The 17,916-nt window shown below is 41.9% G+C and overlaps 1 protein-coding gene across 6 annotated transcripts in view; it reads left to right on the forward strand.

Annotated features, from left to right (window-relative positions):
• Window positions 1–17,916, forward strand: part of LOC121535191 (high affinity cAMP-specific 3',5'-cyclic phosphodiesterase 7A-like) — a 53,711-nt gene that overhangs the window by 23,969 nt on the left and 11,826 nt on the right. For 2 of the 6 annotated variants that reach the window (XM_041842000.2, XM_041842001.2), the window contains exon 2: window positions 17,187–17,256. In XM_041842000.2, the coding sequence (XP_041697934.1) occupies window positions 17,187–17,256 (70 nt within the window). Of the gene's footprint in view, window positions 1–2,042; window positions 2,263–17,186; window positions 17,257–17,916 lie in introns of those variants that run through there. The other 4 variants (XM_041842002.2, XM_041842003.2, XM_041842004.2 and 1 more) reach the window with 3 other exon arrangements.

Here is a 17,916-nt window from a genome sequence, read left to right on the forward strand (position 1 = left end):
GTGGGCAAACTTACAAAATCAGCAGGGGATCAAATACTTTTTTCCCTCACTGTAGGTTATTTGACCCCAGCACACAGTCCGTTTGGACTACTAGGTATCACTGCATTTTTATCAACACTGAGTTGATTTGACTTAAATGATATCTCTCTCATTGTGTGTCCCATGTTTCATATTGACTATTCATACAGTTGAAGTCGGAAGTTTACATACACTTAGGTTGGAGTCATTAAAACTTGTTTTTCAACCACTCTACAAATTTCTTGTTAACAAACTATAGTTTTGGCTTTAGAAGCTTCTGAAAGGCTAATTGACATCATTTGAGTAAATTGGAGGTGTACCTGTGGATGTATTTCAAGGCCTACCTTCAAACTCAGTGCATCTTTGCTTGACATCATGGGAAAATCAAAAGAAATCAGCCAAGACCTCAAATAAAATATTTGTAGACCTCCACAAGTCTGATTCATCCTTGGGAGCAATTTCCAAACGCCTGAAGGTACCACGTTCATCTGTACGCAATAATACCCAAGTATAAACACCATGGGACCATGCAGCCGTCATACCGCTCAGGAAGGCGACGCGTTCTGTCTCCTAGAGATGAATGTACTTTGGTGCAAAAAGTGCAAATCAATCCCAGAACAACAGCAAAAGACCTTGTGAAGATGCTGGAGGAAACAGGTACAAAAGTATCTATATTCACAGTAAAACGAGTCCTATATCGACATAACCTGAAAGGCCGCTCAGCAAGGAAGAAGCCACTGCTCCAAAACCGCCATAAAAAAGCCAGACTACGGTTTGCAACTGCACATGGGGACAAAGATCGTACTTTTTGGAGAAATGTCCTCTGGTCTGATGAAACAAAAATAGAACTGTTTGGCCATAATGACCATCGTTATGTTTGGAGGAAAAACGGGGAGCTTGCAAGCCGAAGAACACCATCCCAACCGTGAAGCACGGGGGTGGCAGCATCATGCTGTAGGGGTGCTTTGCTGCTGGAGGGACTGGTGCACTTCACAAAATAGATGGCATCATGAGGAAGGAAAATGTATGTGGATATATTGAAGCAACATCTCAAGACATCAGTCAGGAAGTTGGTCGCAAATGGGTCTTCCAAATGGACAATGACCCCAAGCATACTTCCAAAGTTGTGGCAAAATGGCTTAAGGACAACAAAGTCAAGGTATTGGAGTGGCCATCACAAAGCCCTGACCTCAATCCTATAGAACATTTGTGGGCAAAACTGAAAAAGCGTGTGCGAGCAAGGAGGCCTACAAACCGGACTCAGTCACACCAGCTCTGTCAGGATGAATGGGCCAAAATTCACCCAACTTATTGTGGGAAGCTTGTGGAAGGCTACCTGAAACGTTTGACCCAAGTTAAACAATTTAAAGGCAATGCTACCAAATACTAATTGAGTGTATGTAAACTTCTGACCCACTGGGAATGAGATGAAAGAAATAAAAGCTGAAATAAATCATTCTCTCTACTATTATTCTGACATTTCACATTCTTAAAATGAAGTTGTGATCCTAACTGACCTAAGCGGGAATTTTTACTAGGATGAAATGTCAGGAATTGTGAAAAACTGAGTTTAAATGTATTTGGCTAAGGTGTATGTAAACTTCCGACTTCAACTGTATGTACTGTATGGCAACTCCCAAAACCGCAATGCCTTTAGCAAGGCACACATACTGTTGAAGCCAGGCAAGGCAGTCATCTCTTTCTGACCTTTTTGGTTTCTCAAACCCCACGTCATGAATAACGTGACATTGAGGTGTAGTACTCTGGTACAACGTGCCCCTCTACCCTCCCCCCTTCTCTGTGAGAGTGTTTATGATGGTGTTTGGCCGTTGCCACAGTGCAACACCATCCGTCCATATGGGGCTGAAGGGAGAGAGCGTGGTGTGTGCCCCTCACACCAGCCCTTCGCTTGACTGGCAGTCAGTCAGCCAGCCCAGCCAGTCAGTCAGGCAGTCCCAGGAGTGTTAGGACTGGGCAGTCAGTCAGGTGATAGGTAGCTAGAGCTGGAGTTAAGACAGCTGCACAAGGCTCTGCTTACTCCCCGTCCGTCCCCTCCTGCCTGCCTGGGCCTTGAGCTGTCCTTCATCTGCCTGTCTGCTAATATTTATCAGGGCTGGACCCACGACACAGAAACACGCATGTACATCCAGGGAGAGGGACTATGAACCTCGGCAACGCGGTCCAATGGGAATTGTACTGATCTGGTCCTTAGTTGTGATTCTAACAAGGTGGATTTCCCACAAGGTAGGTCCTCTGACACCAGAAGACAGTCAGTTTGGACTACTAGGTAAACTCTCTCTGCTTCTTTATCAACACTGAGTTGATTTGACTTTGAAAAGGTTATCTCTAGCGCAGACAGATGACTGTGTGTCTGTTTACTGCCTTACTAGGAAAGGAGGTGTGGTGAGTCACTATGATTTCACATTGTGATGGTGTGTACAGTATGTCTGCTATTCTCAGGTACTGATATTTTGACTGGTTTCATCAGGAACAGTTAAGACTTTATAATGATACAGTGTAAGCAGAATACCACATTAGATATAAGTGACATATATTGTTAGGAGTAGTTTTGTCAAATGTTTTTGTGTTTTTAGTTTAGGACACCAGTGGGGACCTGTTAAGGTTCCATCATGATTTGAGTTTTTAATGACAAAGGTTCTGTTCAAAATCATTGAGGCATCTTTGGGTGGTGGGAAAGTAAGTGAGTGGTTCTCTTTGCTCGATGTGGTTTGTGTGATTTCCCAGTGGCCAATACTGAAACCCATCCTGTTGCTGCTAATTAGACAGCATTCTCTGGGTGAGCAATTTCCCACAGGCCAGCAGTGTTTAGCTTCATTAGCTGAAACTGATCTTGGGTAAGGGTTTGGACAACAGTACTGAGAATCTTTCACAGATCCCTTTAAATCCCATTAACTACGTACTTTACCAAGAAGAGGCACATTTTAATTGAGAGTTTGTATTGAGAGTTTGACTACCATCTTAATTATAGGTCTAAGTTAAAGACAGTGATTTTTGTGTATGAAAGAAGTGGTAGTTAGTGGTAGTAGTAGTAGGGTAAATCCATGTGAATTCAATTACTTTTTGACAGCATCCCTTTTTGATTTTAAACAAAACATTTCCATACATGATTGCCCATGGAAGAAGCGGTCAGAAATTGACTTTTTGGACCTGAATGCCAAAACATTCAGGAGATAATGGCACTCAAAGTTGACCCATTTTGCATACACCACCATACCAAATTGCAGCAGTCTGAAGGGATAGGTCCATTCTATGAATTCCATTTCTATGATTGAAATTACACCTACCCTGTGTTCAAGAGCATGTTATGTCTCAACCGATGGCGGGCACAAAACAAAAACCTCAGATTATATAAAATAGGGTCTAAGCTACAACATATGCGAATATGATTTTTTTTTTACTTTACGCATTTTTGGATAATTGACAATTAAGCTTAATAAATGACATAATTTGTATAAAACAGTTTGACAACCCTGTTTGTACACTTTTAAATGATATCAGTCTCACCGTTTTTTATTTTCCAGTGATGAAGACATGGATGTCTCATGGTATGGTGGGGTATGCAAAATGGGTCGACTTTGAGCACCTTTATCTCCTGAATGTTTTGGCATTCAGGTCCAAAAAGTCCCTTTCTGACCACTTCTTCCATGGGCAAACATGTACGGAAATGTTTGTTTAAATCAAAAGGTATGCTGTCAAAATGTTATTGAATTCAAATGGATTTACCCAATAGTACTATTAGTAGCAGAAGTAGTGGTTGGTTTATAGGTTTATTGATTTAGCAGCAGAATCATATCATATAATCCATTTCACAAGACATAACATATACTGCACATACTGTACATACATTGCACAGGAATTTTTTGGCTCATTTTATTGGTGGCTTAAAATACGAGGTCTTGATAACACAGTCTTAGGAGTTTTGTGATGGATAACTGAATTGGGACAACACAGAGTTGAAGTAAAATATCTGAATGTGATGTTGAGTTGGAAGAAATTGTGGGTAACAAGGAATACCATTGCATTTCTGTTCATTCACCAAACTTGCTGGTTTGGATGAAATTGTACCACTGTGTGATGTTTTAAAGGATGTTGTATCAGTACCAAATGTCTGATTTTACTTTTGACAACCATGGAATCAATCATGATGACGTACTGAGATTTATTTACTGAATGATGAAGCCAGTCCACTTGCTTTGAAGAGAGCAGGGGCCGATTCCACAAAGCGTCTGAGTAGAAAATATTTTACTCTTACTCTTATGGGTAAAAATAAAAGCTATGCATGAAGTCTCTTTGGTCATTAGAGTCCCACCTAGTCTACAGATAGTTAGGAGATCTCATGAGGTGTCCTAACCAGTTAAGAGGTGTCTTGATAATAGAAGAATGCAGCGAGTCAGTGGTTACTGCGCCACATGCAGTTGCTTTGGAGTTGTTGAAAGAATGTTTTGATATTTCTATATGATCAATCCAAAAATAATCTAGACCTACATGCTTTTGAAAATGATTTCACATGAGCCCTATTTCACATGATATGCCTAAATACTTATAACCACATAGGGTAATAAATAATGTCATTTTTCTTTCAATTATTGAATTAACCGACATCATGTTATTTCAAGTTATCCCTTTGGAGCGCAATAACACGTTGTTAAAAAATATGCCTAAAATTGGGCATGCCTAGAAGTTGGGCAATTAAAGGCATCTAGGGCCTATGTTAACTTTATTGTGTTCAATTAAAATTATAGACCCTTCAAACGTTTTATGCAACATTATCGGCAAGTGATTTGATGCCAACTGTGCCAAAGCGTTGTTAAATGGTAGTGACGAGTGTGTTTGATATAACGGTAATATTATAGGACCTTTCCTGGGATGCTTTGTGGATACGGGCCCAGAGTCGTGAGCAGCAGTCGTGTGTTGACTTGTGAATGTAGCATTGAATGTCAAACATTTTAACAGGAGCGAGTGGCATGAGGGATGGAGGCATATGTCTGTTCCAGCCTGACAGACGCCACAGTGTTTGGAGTGCAGCGAGGCAAGCCGGTAGTGACGCACGCTGGGCCTGACACAGCCCACATAGCGCCATGTGAAAGGAGATGCCAGTTGCTTGTCTGGATAGCTTGTGTGAAGCACATATGGGCAAGGTTGGTTGTCTAACAGCCCCCGTCCCTGTGAGAGCCTGATATATCCCGGCTCTGGCTGCCATAAACAAAACTGATTTGTCTAAACACTGGCGTTGTTTGTGTAAACACTGGCGCCTTCAAACCAAGGTTTTTATATACTGCTTTGTCTGTTTAGTTCATATTAGATTAGCTTTTTTAAACTATAGCCTAGGCTATATGTAATGTTTGTAGTATTGTGTCGGCCCATAAACTAAGACCCTACTGTTTGTGCAATTGCCAGTATCTGGTTTGAATTGAGGATGATAAACTAGAGACAGTATCATGGAATAGATTACTCTAACTCAGTAAAAGAATAGTGAAGTAGTACAATGTCCAATCCATGTCAGCATACTGTATCATTAGCTGCCACATAAACACAATAGGAAAACACTCAGCTAACAGACACAGGGAGCAGCCAGTATTAACAGTAGCACTGTCAAACTTTGGCAAGGCTTCTCTTTTCACAGATAATCAAGCGGAAGAGACGTGCTTTGAAGTGTCAACAAAATCTTTGGCACGTTTTCTTGTCTCATAGTTCATACAACTGACTGTTTAACCCTTTACACTGCTACCCGTATACGGGTTGAAAATGGCAGATTTGGGCACTAAGCGGAACGTAGTGGCTGTACAGTAACATGCTATACACTGTATGGGTTTTGATTGACAGCCGTTCTGAACTTGACAATAGAACAAGCTTTCAAATCATGCCCACCTGACCCAGATTGCAATTTATAATGGGCCGTTTTTTGGATTGCATAAACAACAACAGTAATTGTGTGATGGCGGGGATGCAGGGTTGTGTTCCAAATGAAACTACTACAAGTGTGCTTGCACTAGTTCCTCAACGTTACAGCCAGGAGAGCTAAAAAAAACAGCATATATATATGCATGCATGCATGTATGTATGCATGCATGTATGTATGCATATACAGCGCAAACTGGCTCTAACCAGAATAGAAAGAGGAGTGGGAGGCCCCAGTGCACAACTGAGCAAGAGGACAAATACATTAGTGTGTCTAGTTTGAGAAACAGGCGCCTCACAGGTCCTCAACTGGCAGCTTCATTAAATAGTACCCGCAAAACACCAGTCTCAACGCCAACAGTGAAGAGGCGACTCCGGGATGCTGACCTTCTAGGCAGAGTTGCAAAGAAAAAGCCATATCTCAGACTGCCCATCTTAATCTTTTCTTTTTATTGGCCAGTCTGAGATGTGGCGTTTTCTTTGTTCTGTGAAGGGAGTAGACACAGGGTTATACGAGATCTTCAGTTTCTTGGCAATTTCTCGCATGGAATAGCCTTCATTTCTCAGAACAAGAATAGACTTGACGAGTTTCAGAAGAAAGTTATTTGTTTCTGGCCATTTTGAGCCTGTAATCGAACCCACAATTGCTGATGCTCCAGATACTCAACTAGTCTCAAGAAGGCCAGTTTTATTGCTTCTTTAATCAGCACAACAGTTTTCAGCTGTGCTAACATAATTGCAAAAGGGTTTTCTAATGATCAATTAGCCTTTTAAAATGATAAACTTGAATTAGCAAACACAACGTGCCATTGGAACACAGGACTGATGGTTGCTGATAATGGGCCTCTGTACGCCTATGTAGATATTCCATAAAAAATCTGCCGTTTCCAGCTACAATTGCCATTTACAACATTAACAATGTCTACACTGTATTTCTGATCAATTTGATGTTATTTTAATGGAGAAAAAAATTGCTTTTCTTGCGAAAACAAGGACCCAAAACTTTTGAACGGTTGTGTGTGTGTGTGTGTATATATATATATATATATATATACAGTGAGGGAAAAAAGTATTTGATCCCCTGCTGATTTTGTACGTTTGCCCACTGACAAAGACATGATCAGTCTATAATTTTAATGGTAGGTTTATTTGAACAGTGAGAGACAGTATAACAACAAAATAATCCAGAAAAACGCATGTCAAAAATGTTATAAGTTGATGTGCATTTTAATGAGGGAAATAAGTATTTGACCCCTCTGCAAAACATGACTTAGTACTTGGTGGCAAAACCATTGTTGGCAATCACAGAGGTCAGACGTTTCTTGTAGTTGGCCACCAGGTTTGCACACATCTCAGGAGGGATTTTGTTCCACTCCTCTTTGCAGATCTTCTACAAGTCATTAAGGTTTCGAGGCTGACGTTTGGCAACTCGAACCTTCAGCTCCCTCCACAGATTTTCTATGGGATTAAGGTCTGGAGACTGGCTAGGCCACTCCAGGACCTTAATGTGCTTCTTCTTGAGCCACTCCTTTGTTGCCTTGGCCGTATGTTTTGGGTCATTGTCATGCTGGAATACCCATCCACGACCCATTTTCAATGCCCTGGCTGAGGGAAGGAGGTTCTCACCCAAGATTTGACGATACATGGCCCCGTCCATCGTCCCTTTGATGCGGTGAAGTTGTCCTGTCCCCTTAGCAGAAAAACACCCCCAAAGCATAATGTTTCCACCTCCATGTTTGACAGTGGGGATGGTGTTCTTGGGGTCATAGGCAGCATTCCTCCTCCTCCAAACACAGCGAGTTGAGTTGATGCCAAAGAGCTCGATTTTGGTCTCATCTGACCACAACACTTTCACCCAGTTTTCCTCTGAATCATTCAGATATTCATTGGCAAACTTCAGACGGCCCTGTATATGTGCTTTCTTGAGTAGGGGGACCTTGCGGGCGCTGCAGGATTTCAGTCCTTCACGGCGTAGTGTGTTACCAATTGTTTTCTTGGTGACTATGGTCCCAGCTGCCTTGAGATCATTGACAAGATCCTCCCGTGTAGTTCTGGGCTGATTCCTCACCGTTCTCATGATCATTGCAACTCCACAAGGTGAGATCTTGCATGGAGCCCCAGGCCGAGGGAGATTGACAGTTCTTTTGTGTTTCTTCCATTTGCGAATAATCGCACCAACTGTTGTCACCTTCTCACCAAGCTGCTTGGCGATGGCCTTGTAGCCCATTCCAGCCTTGTGTAGGTCTACAATATTGTCCCTGACATCCTTGGAGAGCTCTTTGGTCTTGGCCATGGTGGAGAGTTTGGAATCTGATTGATTGATTGCTTCTGTGGACAGGTGTCTTTTATACAGGTAACAAGCTGAGAATAGGAGGACTCCCTTTAAGAGTGTGCTCCTAATCTCAGCTCGTTACCTGTATAAAAGACACCTGGGAGCCAGAAATCTTTCTGATTGAGAGGGGGTCAAATACTTATTTCCCCTCATTAAATGCAAATCAATTTATAACATTTTTGACATGCGTTTTCTGGATTTTTTGGTTGTTATTCTGTCTCTCACTGTTCAAATAAACCTACCATTAAAATTATAGACTGATCATTTCTTTGTCAGTGGGCAACGTACAAAATCAGCAGGGGATCAAATACTTTTTCCCCCTCACTGTGTGTGTGTGTGTATGTGTGTGTATATATATATATATATATATATATATATATATATATATATATATATATATATATATATATATATTACAAATCAAATCAAATTTTATTGGCCACATGCGCCGAATACAACAGGTGCAGACATTACAGTGAAATGCTTACTTACAGCCCTTAACCAACAGTGCATTTATTTTGAATAAAAAAGTAGAATAAAACAACAAAAAAGTGTTGAGGAAAAAAAGAGCAGAAGTAAAATAAAATAACAGTAGGGAGGCTATATATACAGGGGGGTACCGGTTCAGAGTCAATGTGCGGGGGCACCGGCTAGTTGAAGTAATATGTACATGTGGGTAGAGTTAAAGTGACTATGCATAAATAATTAACAGAGTAGCAGCAGCGTAAAAAGATGGGGTGGGGGGGCAGTGCAAATAGTCCGGGTAGCCATGATTAGCTGTTCAGGAGTCTTATGGCTTGGGGGTAGAAGCTGTTGAGAAGTATTTTGGACCTAGACTTGGCACTCTGGTACCGCTTGCCGTGCGGTAGCAGAGAGAACAGTCTATGACTAGGGTGGCTGGAGTCTTTTACAATTTTGAGGGCCTTCCTCTGACACCGCCTGGTATAGAGGTCCTGGATGGCAGGAAGCTTGGCCCCAGTGATGTACTGGGCCGTACGCACTACCCTCTGTAGTGCCTTGCGGTCGGAGGCCAAGCAGTTGCCATACCAGGCGGTGATGCAACCAGTCAGGATGCTCTCGATGGTGCAGCTGTAGAATTTTTTGAGGATCTGAGGACCCATGCCAAATCTTTTCAGTCTCCTGAGGGGGATTAGGCTTTGTCGTGCCCTCTTCACGAATGTCTTGGTGTGTTTGGACCATGATAGTTAGTTGGTGATGTGGACACCAAGGAACTTGAAGCTCTCAACCTGTTCCACTACAGCCCCGTTGATGAGAATGAGGACGTGCTCAGTCCTCTTTTTTTTCCTGTAGTCCACAATCATCTCCTTTGTCTTGGTCACGTTGAGGGAGAGGTTGTTATCCTGGCACTACACGGCCAGGTCTCTGACCTCCTCCCTATAGGCTGTCTCATCGTTGTCGGTGATCAGGCCTACCACTGTTGTGTTGTCGGCAAACTTAATGATGGTGTTGGAGTCGTGCCTGGCCATGCAGTCATGGGTAAACAGGGAGTACAGGAGGGGACTGAGCATGCACCCCTGAGGGGCCCCTATGTTGAGGATCAGTGTGGCAGATGTGTTGTTACCTACCCATACCACCTGGGGGCGGCCCGTCAGGAAGTCCAGGATCCAGTTGCAGTTGCAGAGGGAGATGTTTAGTCCCAGGATATACAGTGGGGAGAACAAGTATTTGATACACTGTTGATTTTGCAGGTTTTCCTACTTACAAAGCATGTAGAGGTCTGTAATTTTGTATCATAGGTACACTTCAACTGTGAGAGACAGAATCTAAAAATGTATTTCAGAAAATCACATTGTATGATTTTTAAGTAATAATTTGCATTTTATTGCATGACATAAGTATTTGATCCATCAGAAAAGCAGAACTTAATATTTGGTACAGAAACCTTTGTTTGCAATTACAGAGATCATACGTTTCCTGTAGGTCTTGACCAGGTTTGCACACACTGCAGCAGGGATTTTGGCCCACTCCTCCATACAGACCTTCTCCAGATCCTTCAGGTTTCGGGGATGTCGCTGGGCAATACGGACATTCAGCTCCCTCCAAAGATTTTCTATTGGGTTCAGGTCTGGAGACTGGCTAGGCCACTCCAGGACCTTGAGATGCTTCTTACGGAGCCACTCCTTAGTTGCCCTGGCTGTGTGTTTCGGGTCGTTGTCATGCTGGAAGACCCAGCCACGACCCATCTTCAATGCTCTTACTGAGGGAAGGAGGTTGTTGGCCAAGATCTCGCGATACATGGCCCCATCCATCCTCCCCCTCAATACGGTGCAGTCGTCCTGTCCCCTTTGCAGAAAAGCATCCCCAAAGAATGATGTTTCCACCTCCATGCTTCACGGTTGGGATGGTGTTCTTGGGGTTGTACTCATCCTTCTTCTTCCTCCAAACACGCGAGTGGAGTTTAGACCAAAAAGCTCTATTTTTGTCTCATCAGACCACATGACCTTCTCCCATTCCTCCTCTGGATCATCCAGATGGTCATTGGCAAACTTCAGACGGGCCTGGACATGCGCTGGCTGGAGCAGGGGGACCTTGCGTGCGCTGCAGGATTTTAATCCATGACGGTTTAGTGTGTTACTAATGGTTTTCTTTGAGACTGTGGTCCCAGCTCTCTTCAGGTCATTGACCAGGTCCTGCCGTGTAGTTCTGGGCTGATCCCTCACCTTCCTCATGATCATTGATGCCCCACGAGGTGAGATCTGGCATGGAGCCCCAGACCGAGGGTGATTGACCGTCATCTTGAACTTCTTCCATTTTCTAATAATTGCGCCAACAGTTGTTGCCTTCTCACCAAGCTGCTTGCCTATTGTCCTGTAGCCCATCCCAGCCTTGTGCAGGTCTACAATTTTATCCCTGATGTCCTTACACTGCTCTCTGGTCTTGGCCATTGTGGAGAGGTTGGAGTCTGTTTGATTGAGTGTGTGGACAGGTGTCTTTTATACAGGTAACGAGTTCAAACAGGTGCAGTTAATACAGGTAATGAGTGGAGAACAGGAGGGCTTCTTAAAGAAAAACGAATAGGTCTGTGAGAGCCGGAATTCTTACTGGTTGGTAGGTGATCAAATACTTATGTCATGCAATAAAATGCAAATGAATTGCTTAAAAATCATACAATGTGATTTTCTAGGATTTTTGTTTTAGATTCATTCTCTCACAGTTTAAGTGTACCTATGATAAAAAAAAAATTTTTACAGACCTCTACATGCTTTGTAAGTAGGAAAACCTGCAAAATCGGCAGTGTATCAAATACTTGTTCTCCCCACTGTATATATATATATATCATAAAAATGCATTACAATTGCTTAGGAACTGTGCACACTTTGTGTGGCCACTTGGAGACACCAGTTAGGCCTCTCACTCAAGCCCTTGTCATTTCTTTGTCTTATGTTGCACCTACCCCACGTTTTCCAGGAGTAGTCTTATCATGTTACTGAATGTATCTAGAGTATTTTCAGATTTCGTTATCAACAAATGCGTCAAAGTACAGTAAATGTAAAATGCACATAAAATCAACAGTTTAATGTTTAGATTCAGTCTTGTGTCAGGTGAACTGTTGTGTCCTCACCTTTTGGTCTAATAATTTTCCCATTATCTCCAAACTGTTCCCTTTTAATTGCTACCATGGTTATGCATATACTTTTCATACTTTCAATTTAGCCCTATCCATATAGGCCAATTCCCACGAGTGTAAAGGGTTAAAGTAACGAATTACAGTACGTGTGATGCCCTAAGCTAAGCACACAACACAGTCCATACATGCACTAACAGGGTTGATTCTAGTTCATTGCTGTGCTGGTGGCCTGCTACTCATGGTCAGTAGGTTTCATATAGCGTAGAAGCGCTTGATGACCCACTAGGGCTGTTGCGGTGACCGTATTACCGCCACACCGGCGGTCACGAGTCATGAAGGCAGTCAAATTCCACGTGACCGTTTAGTCACGGTAATTAGGCTTCTCCAAGCTCTGATGCTGCTGATGGTCATTAGTAGCCTACCAAACTTGCTAACTGCCTGGTACTCAGCACTCTATTGTCCCTCTAATCACTCTGACATCAATGCAAATGTAATCGAAAATCCCATCAAACACTTCATGAGAGCCCATGAGCTCATGTCGCGCAACATTTCTATAGGCTTTGCAATTGCGCGAGAAAACAGAGTGATGGCCTCTACTAAAAAGAGGAGGATCCCATCACCTTTCTACAGATTTATTTCTCAACTTTCCTAATATTAAGCACATTGTTTATCTTTACAACAGGAGTATAGCCTACCTGGCTGGCATGAAAATGAACCACAGGAAAAGCGTCCTCCATTCGCTATTTAAGTGCATAGATGACATGTATTTTTTCCCACTGCCCCTGTTTCGAGACAGGTGCATGATAATGGTCCATTCTAAATCCAAACAAATTTCACACATATATTATTTAGTAGATGTAAAGACAAGATTAAATCAAGAATAGTCTGATGGGTGACAATATTAGCCTATCACTTGTGAATTATATATTATCACTTGTGAATGATGCCCAGCATAAGAAACAGCCTTTTTTTTGCTACTTTTTCGAATCATAGTCGCACACCTCATGTAGCCTAGCCCATAAGCCTATATGTTTTGATAAGGTTTGTATCACAACTAAAGTGGCCAAATAACTTCTTAAAATTAAGCACATTAATCCGCTTTACAAGGGGTATGGAGCCTATCTGGCATACATAAGCAGTGCGTGAGTTTCAAGTTTGGGGAAGATAATTTTCACCATAAAGATACACCTTTATAATAAAAGCATTACATGCATAATCGCATTTGCAGTCACTTTTGATAGTTGTGTTTTCCCGCTAATGGAACATTTGTGCTTATAGCCTACTGCCATGTGCGCGTTGCTGCGCTTATAATGTGAAGAAATAGCCTAATAGTTTAACAACATTTTAAGCTGAGTGTTCTGATCTGTTGCGTCAGCCACATTGTGTAAAAAAGTTTTTTCTGATGCTAGTGGTTGTATTAATTTGGGATCTATTGCACCCCACAACTGTCCCAGACTATGTTTGGAATATGTATTTATTGCACAGAATAGAATAGGTCGACTTTTGTACTATGGGGGATAGTAGATTGACATAGGCTAGTGCTTTTGCTGTTCGTTAGGCCTACTCATCTTGTTGGCTTACGAAAAGTAAATGTGGACAGTTTTTCCAAAATCTTCAATATGCACCTCGGAATTGGGTAAGGACGCGCGCAGTTGTGTCCCCGATGTGTCTGTCTTCACTTGTAGCCTGTGAGAAAGACCCGATCACGTGATGGAGAGCCATGTGAGTGAGAGGTGCTTCGGATTGTGCAGCACACTCAGGGAGAAGGGCACAATGCACCACTCCGGCCCGCAAATGGGATGCTGCCATGAAATTCGAGGCATTATCAAGTGCTTGTCAAATTGTGAATGAGAGACTGAAGTGTGTACAGCCTGTGCAAAAAACAAAGCAGAGCTCATGCCTTTCAAGCAACTTTTTTCAAATCATCATTAGTCTCATCATGCAGCCTTACAATGTATTAAAAATCAAAACATATAGCCCAACGTTTGTAGAACAACTTAAGTTACATTAATACCTCTAAATTAAGCATATAGGAGGACCTATTTCTTTGTTAACCGCTCAACACAGAATAGCCACATGTGCGCACTCCCTCAAATCGTTTGTAGAAAATATTTATATTTTATTCAGCTTTGTTCAATTGTATTCTCCATACTATAAAATAATATAAAATAATGCCACGGAATTCTAAGCAAATCTTGTCTGCTAAATGAACTAGTGTAGCCCACAGCCCTTTGGCATAGCCACATCAGGACCTAACATAATGACAACTCAGAATGTGCTATTCTTTTCTTCTGAAATAGACTACATTTTCTTCATATCATGCTTCTTTAGACCTGTCTGAAATAAAGAATGGATTCATTGTGAAGGTGTAGGCTATATTACATGGATTTATTAGACCTTTTAAAATGTAGATGTTCCAAAGGTCTGCATCAGTGGCTTGTAGGCTGTGTGTGGAAGCCAGGAGATGCTAAATGTGTTTATGTTAATTAACGGTAAATTACCATGAGACCAACAGTTATTTGCTTGACAATCACTGGCTGATGAAATTTCGTGACCGCCACAGCCCTACCCACCACCACAGTTTGTGTCGTCTGTCAGCTGGGCCATTCCATACGAGGTTGGCGCAAAGATATTTATGATGTTTAGGATCTTCCTGAAATGAAGTCCATAGAAAGGTCATTTGGTGGAAGGATGCATTTGGCATACTTTAAAAATCTGTATCCAAAATAACTACTGTAAAGTTGGGAAACGTGTGTGATTTTGGCCTTACCCAGGCCTTCTTTAAAACACTACAACGATGAGTCTGTAGATGCTACAAAACCAGTCTTGGTGTCATTTGAAACTTACTGTGTGCTCTGAACTGTAAGTAGTGTTTAGAGAAAGAATACAATTTCTGTACATTCATTTATGGATACTAGAAAATATATGTAAATATCTTAAAAGTACCCTTTTTGAGATTGAACTTCACTCAACCTTCTATGCAAGACTTAGTATGCAAAACTAACTATGCAAGAGATTGTCTTGTAGGCAGAACGCACCGGAGTAGGATTCTATTGCATTGACAGGCATGACACTACAGACCAGTGCGACATAACCAATCAGAGCTGCAGTATCCCTATATGCAAATAGACCATTGCCATACAGTTTATGGATCTGTGCCATTCCTTTGAACTGGACTGTGTTTACAGCATGAGTGGTCGCAAGTAGATGCACTTGTTTTGAGATCTGCATGTAGCCACTTGTGCACATTTGTTCATATTCTTTGCTAGTAAGTGAGTTAATGGCCCAGTTATAGCTAATTTCTAGTCATAAGTGGGGGAGGGGTTGCTTCCTACAAGAGCACAAAACGTGTGCATTTCTAGGCATTTTTGAAAAGCGAGTCAGGTAAAGAAATGTTTTTCTATCTTAAAGGGGCAGTGTTGTATTTTGAGACATGCTTGAATAAGCTAAGTAGCCAATAGGCAGAGGGTAGCATAGTTTGTCTGATTCACTGTAATAATGGTATGGGATTAATAATTAACTTTATTTTGTAAATGTTGTAAACAAATCCAGTCACCTCCTTGTCTGAAGGACAAGTGGATAAACAGGTTGTCAAGCCCTGCATATTTTGTCCAAAAGTCTCACTGAATCGAGGCCTACATTGAACACCACACATTGGCTGCTACTGTAGGCTGAATGATAGAACAGCTATTTCCATGTTCAAATGTTATGGGATGCATTTTCTCCATTGTTTATGTTAGGCCACTCTGATAGGCCTACGTTATGATCAAATAGCCACAGTAGCCTACTTGGCCACTGTTATAACAGTAACTTAAAGCGGGTACAGTCTCAGTGTTCATAATAAACGCGCGTCAGAAGTTGCATAGAATTTTCACAACCTTCACGTTTGCGCTCAGCAGACCTGGAATTTACTCAGTGCCGAAAAGAATGAGGGAACATTGTCTACAAGTACCACACATTTCAGGTCTTGTAATCTAACCTAAGTGCAAGGTCACATGCGAGACTTTATAAGTACAGCCACTGGCCAGAGAAGCCGGTATGGCATCTGTCTTATGCCTTTGTATTCAACAGCACTTATGCGGCTAGGGCTTGGCTGATGGAGGAATATCAATTATGCAAATACGTTCAGCAGATTGACGTCATAGTTCGAATTTTATGCCATCTGGGGAGAGAGCATTTGCATCAGAGGGCGAGGGGAAGAGCAGGAAAAGAGAGGAGGGGAGGGGGAGGAGAGGAGCATTAATAAATATTGTTAGTAGTTTTGTCAAATAATGTTGTTTTTGTTGTTTAGGACACCAGTGGGGACCTGTTAGGGTTCCATCATTTAATGACAAAATCATTGAGGCGTCTTTGGGTGGTGGGAAAGTTAGTGAGTGGTGACATTTGAGTGGTTCTCTTTGCTCCATGTGCCTTGTGTGATTTCCCAGTGGCCAATACTGAAACCCATCCTGTTGCTGCTAATTAGACAGCATTCTCTGGGTGAGCAATTTCCCACAGGCCAGTTGTGTTTAGCTTCATTAGCTGAAACTGAGCTTGGGCAAGGGTTTGGACAACAGTACTGGGAATCTATCACAGATCCCTTTAAATCACATGAACTACTTTACCAAGAAGAGGCACATTTAATTGAGAGTTTGTATTGAGAGTTTGACGAGATGGATAACTGAATTGGGACAATACAGAGTTGAAATAAAATATCTGAATGTGTTGTTGAGTTGGAAGAAATTGTGAGTAACAAGAAATAACAGTACATTTCTGTTCATTTACCAAACTTGCTGGTTTTTGGAAGAAACTGTACCACGTATGTTTTAAAGGATGTTGTATCAGTACCAAATGACTTACTTTTGACAACCATGGAATCAATAACAATGAGGAGAGAAGAGAAGACAGGAGAGGAACTGATTGGGCTGTGTGCTCTAGGGGCCTCTCTCTCGCTGCAGGGAGCTCTGCATGACCCCTGTAGTGTAAAGAATGACCGGGTCCTGCAGAGGGCTTTAATGTCCTCCACTGTCACGTGGCTATAGCTGCATGTGACACAGCAGAATGGCACCCCCCACCTCCCCTGATTGTTACAGTAGAAGTGCCACAGGGCAGTCGGGGCGGGGGGGGTTCGTTCAATGTTTCTGTTTTTACTGCGTATTAGGTTACCAACTCTGTGAAATGTGCGTCATTAAAGTTTTTATGTAAATGCTTTTGTAAGACCACCCGCTGTAGACTTATGACTGCCGAAATTTTTCACACGATTCTACATGTAAAATCGGTGCGCACTCGGCCAGCAAACCTTATTGGTGTGTCTGAGCCCTTAATGATCCCTTCCTTGTGTCCTTGCAGAGACGAGGGGCGATCTCTTATGACAGTGAGGATCAAACAGCTCTCTACATTCGGATGCTCGGTACGTATGGTATGATATTCACTTGATTTTTCTCAATCCATAAATATTGAAACATTGTATGACCTTTTTCACCACCCATATGAATATTGATGATTTAAGGAATGGTTTGATGCATGTTTGTTAATTAGTAGATAAGCAATAGCCCTACTGCTGCAATATCTTCCATGTCTAATCTTATGTGTACATCTATGGGTACTTTTACCCAGCAAGGTGGCTGGTAGCCTAGTGGTTAGAGCATATGCCAGTAACTGAAAGGTTGCCGTTTAGAATCCCTGAGGCTCCTGTAAGTCACTCTGGATAAGAACGTCTGCTAAATGAATAAAATGTCAATGTAAGGTCTAATAGTACTTTAGCCATGCTGACGAAGAAAGGGAATGTGTTTCTGTTTTACGATCATGTCTCTTATGAATACAGGATCTTTAACACGTGCTCTTTCTTAGTCAGTATGGCTAACAGTTCTTTTTTTTTGGGGGGGGGGGGTAGATCAGCTTAATATTGCAGATAGAATGTAACTTCCATCAATGTAATTGTCTGCATCACTTCCAATCCCCCATGTTTATATATATATATATATATATATATACACACATACACACACACACACACACACCCACATACATACATACATACATACATACATACATACATATCCTTTAAAATATATATATT

The sequence above is a fragment of the Coregonus clupeaformis genome, chromosome 21, assembly GCF_020615455.1.
Source record: "Coregonus clupeaformis isolate EN_2021a chromosome 21, ASM2061545v1, whole genome shotgun sequence".
In the NCBI taxonomy this organism is placed as follows: Eukaryota; Metazoa; Chordata; class Actinopteri; order Salmoniformes; family Salmonidae; genus Coregonus; species Coregonus clupeaformis.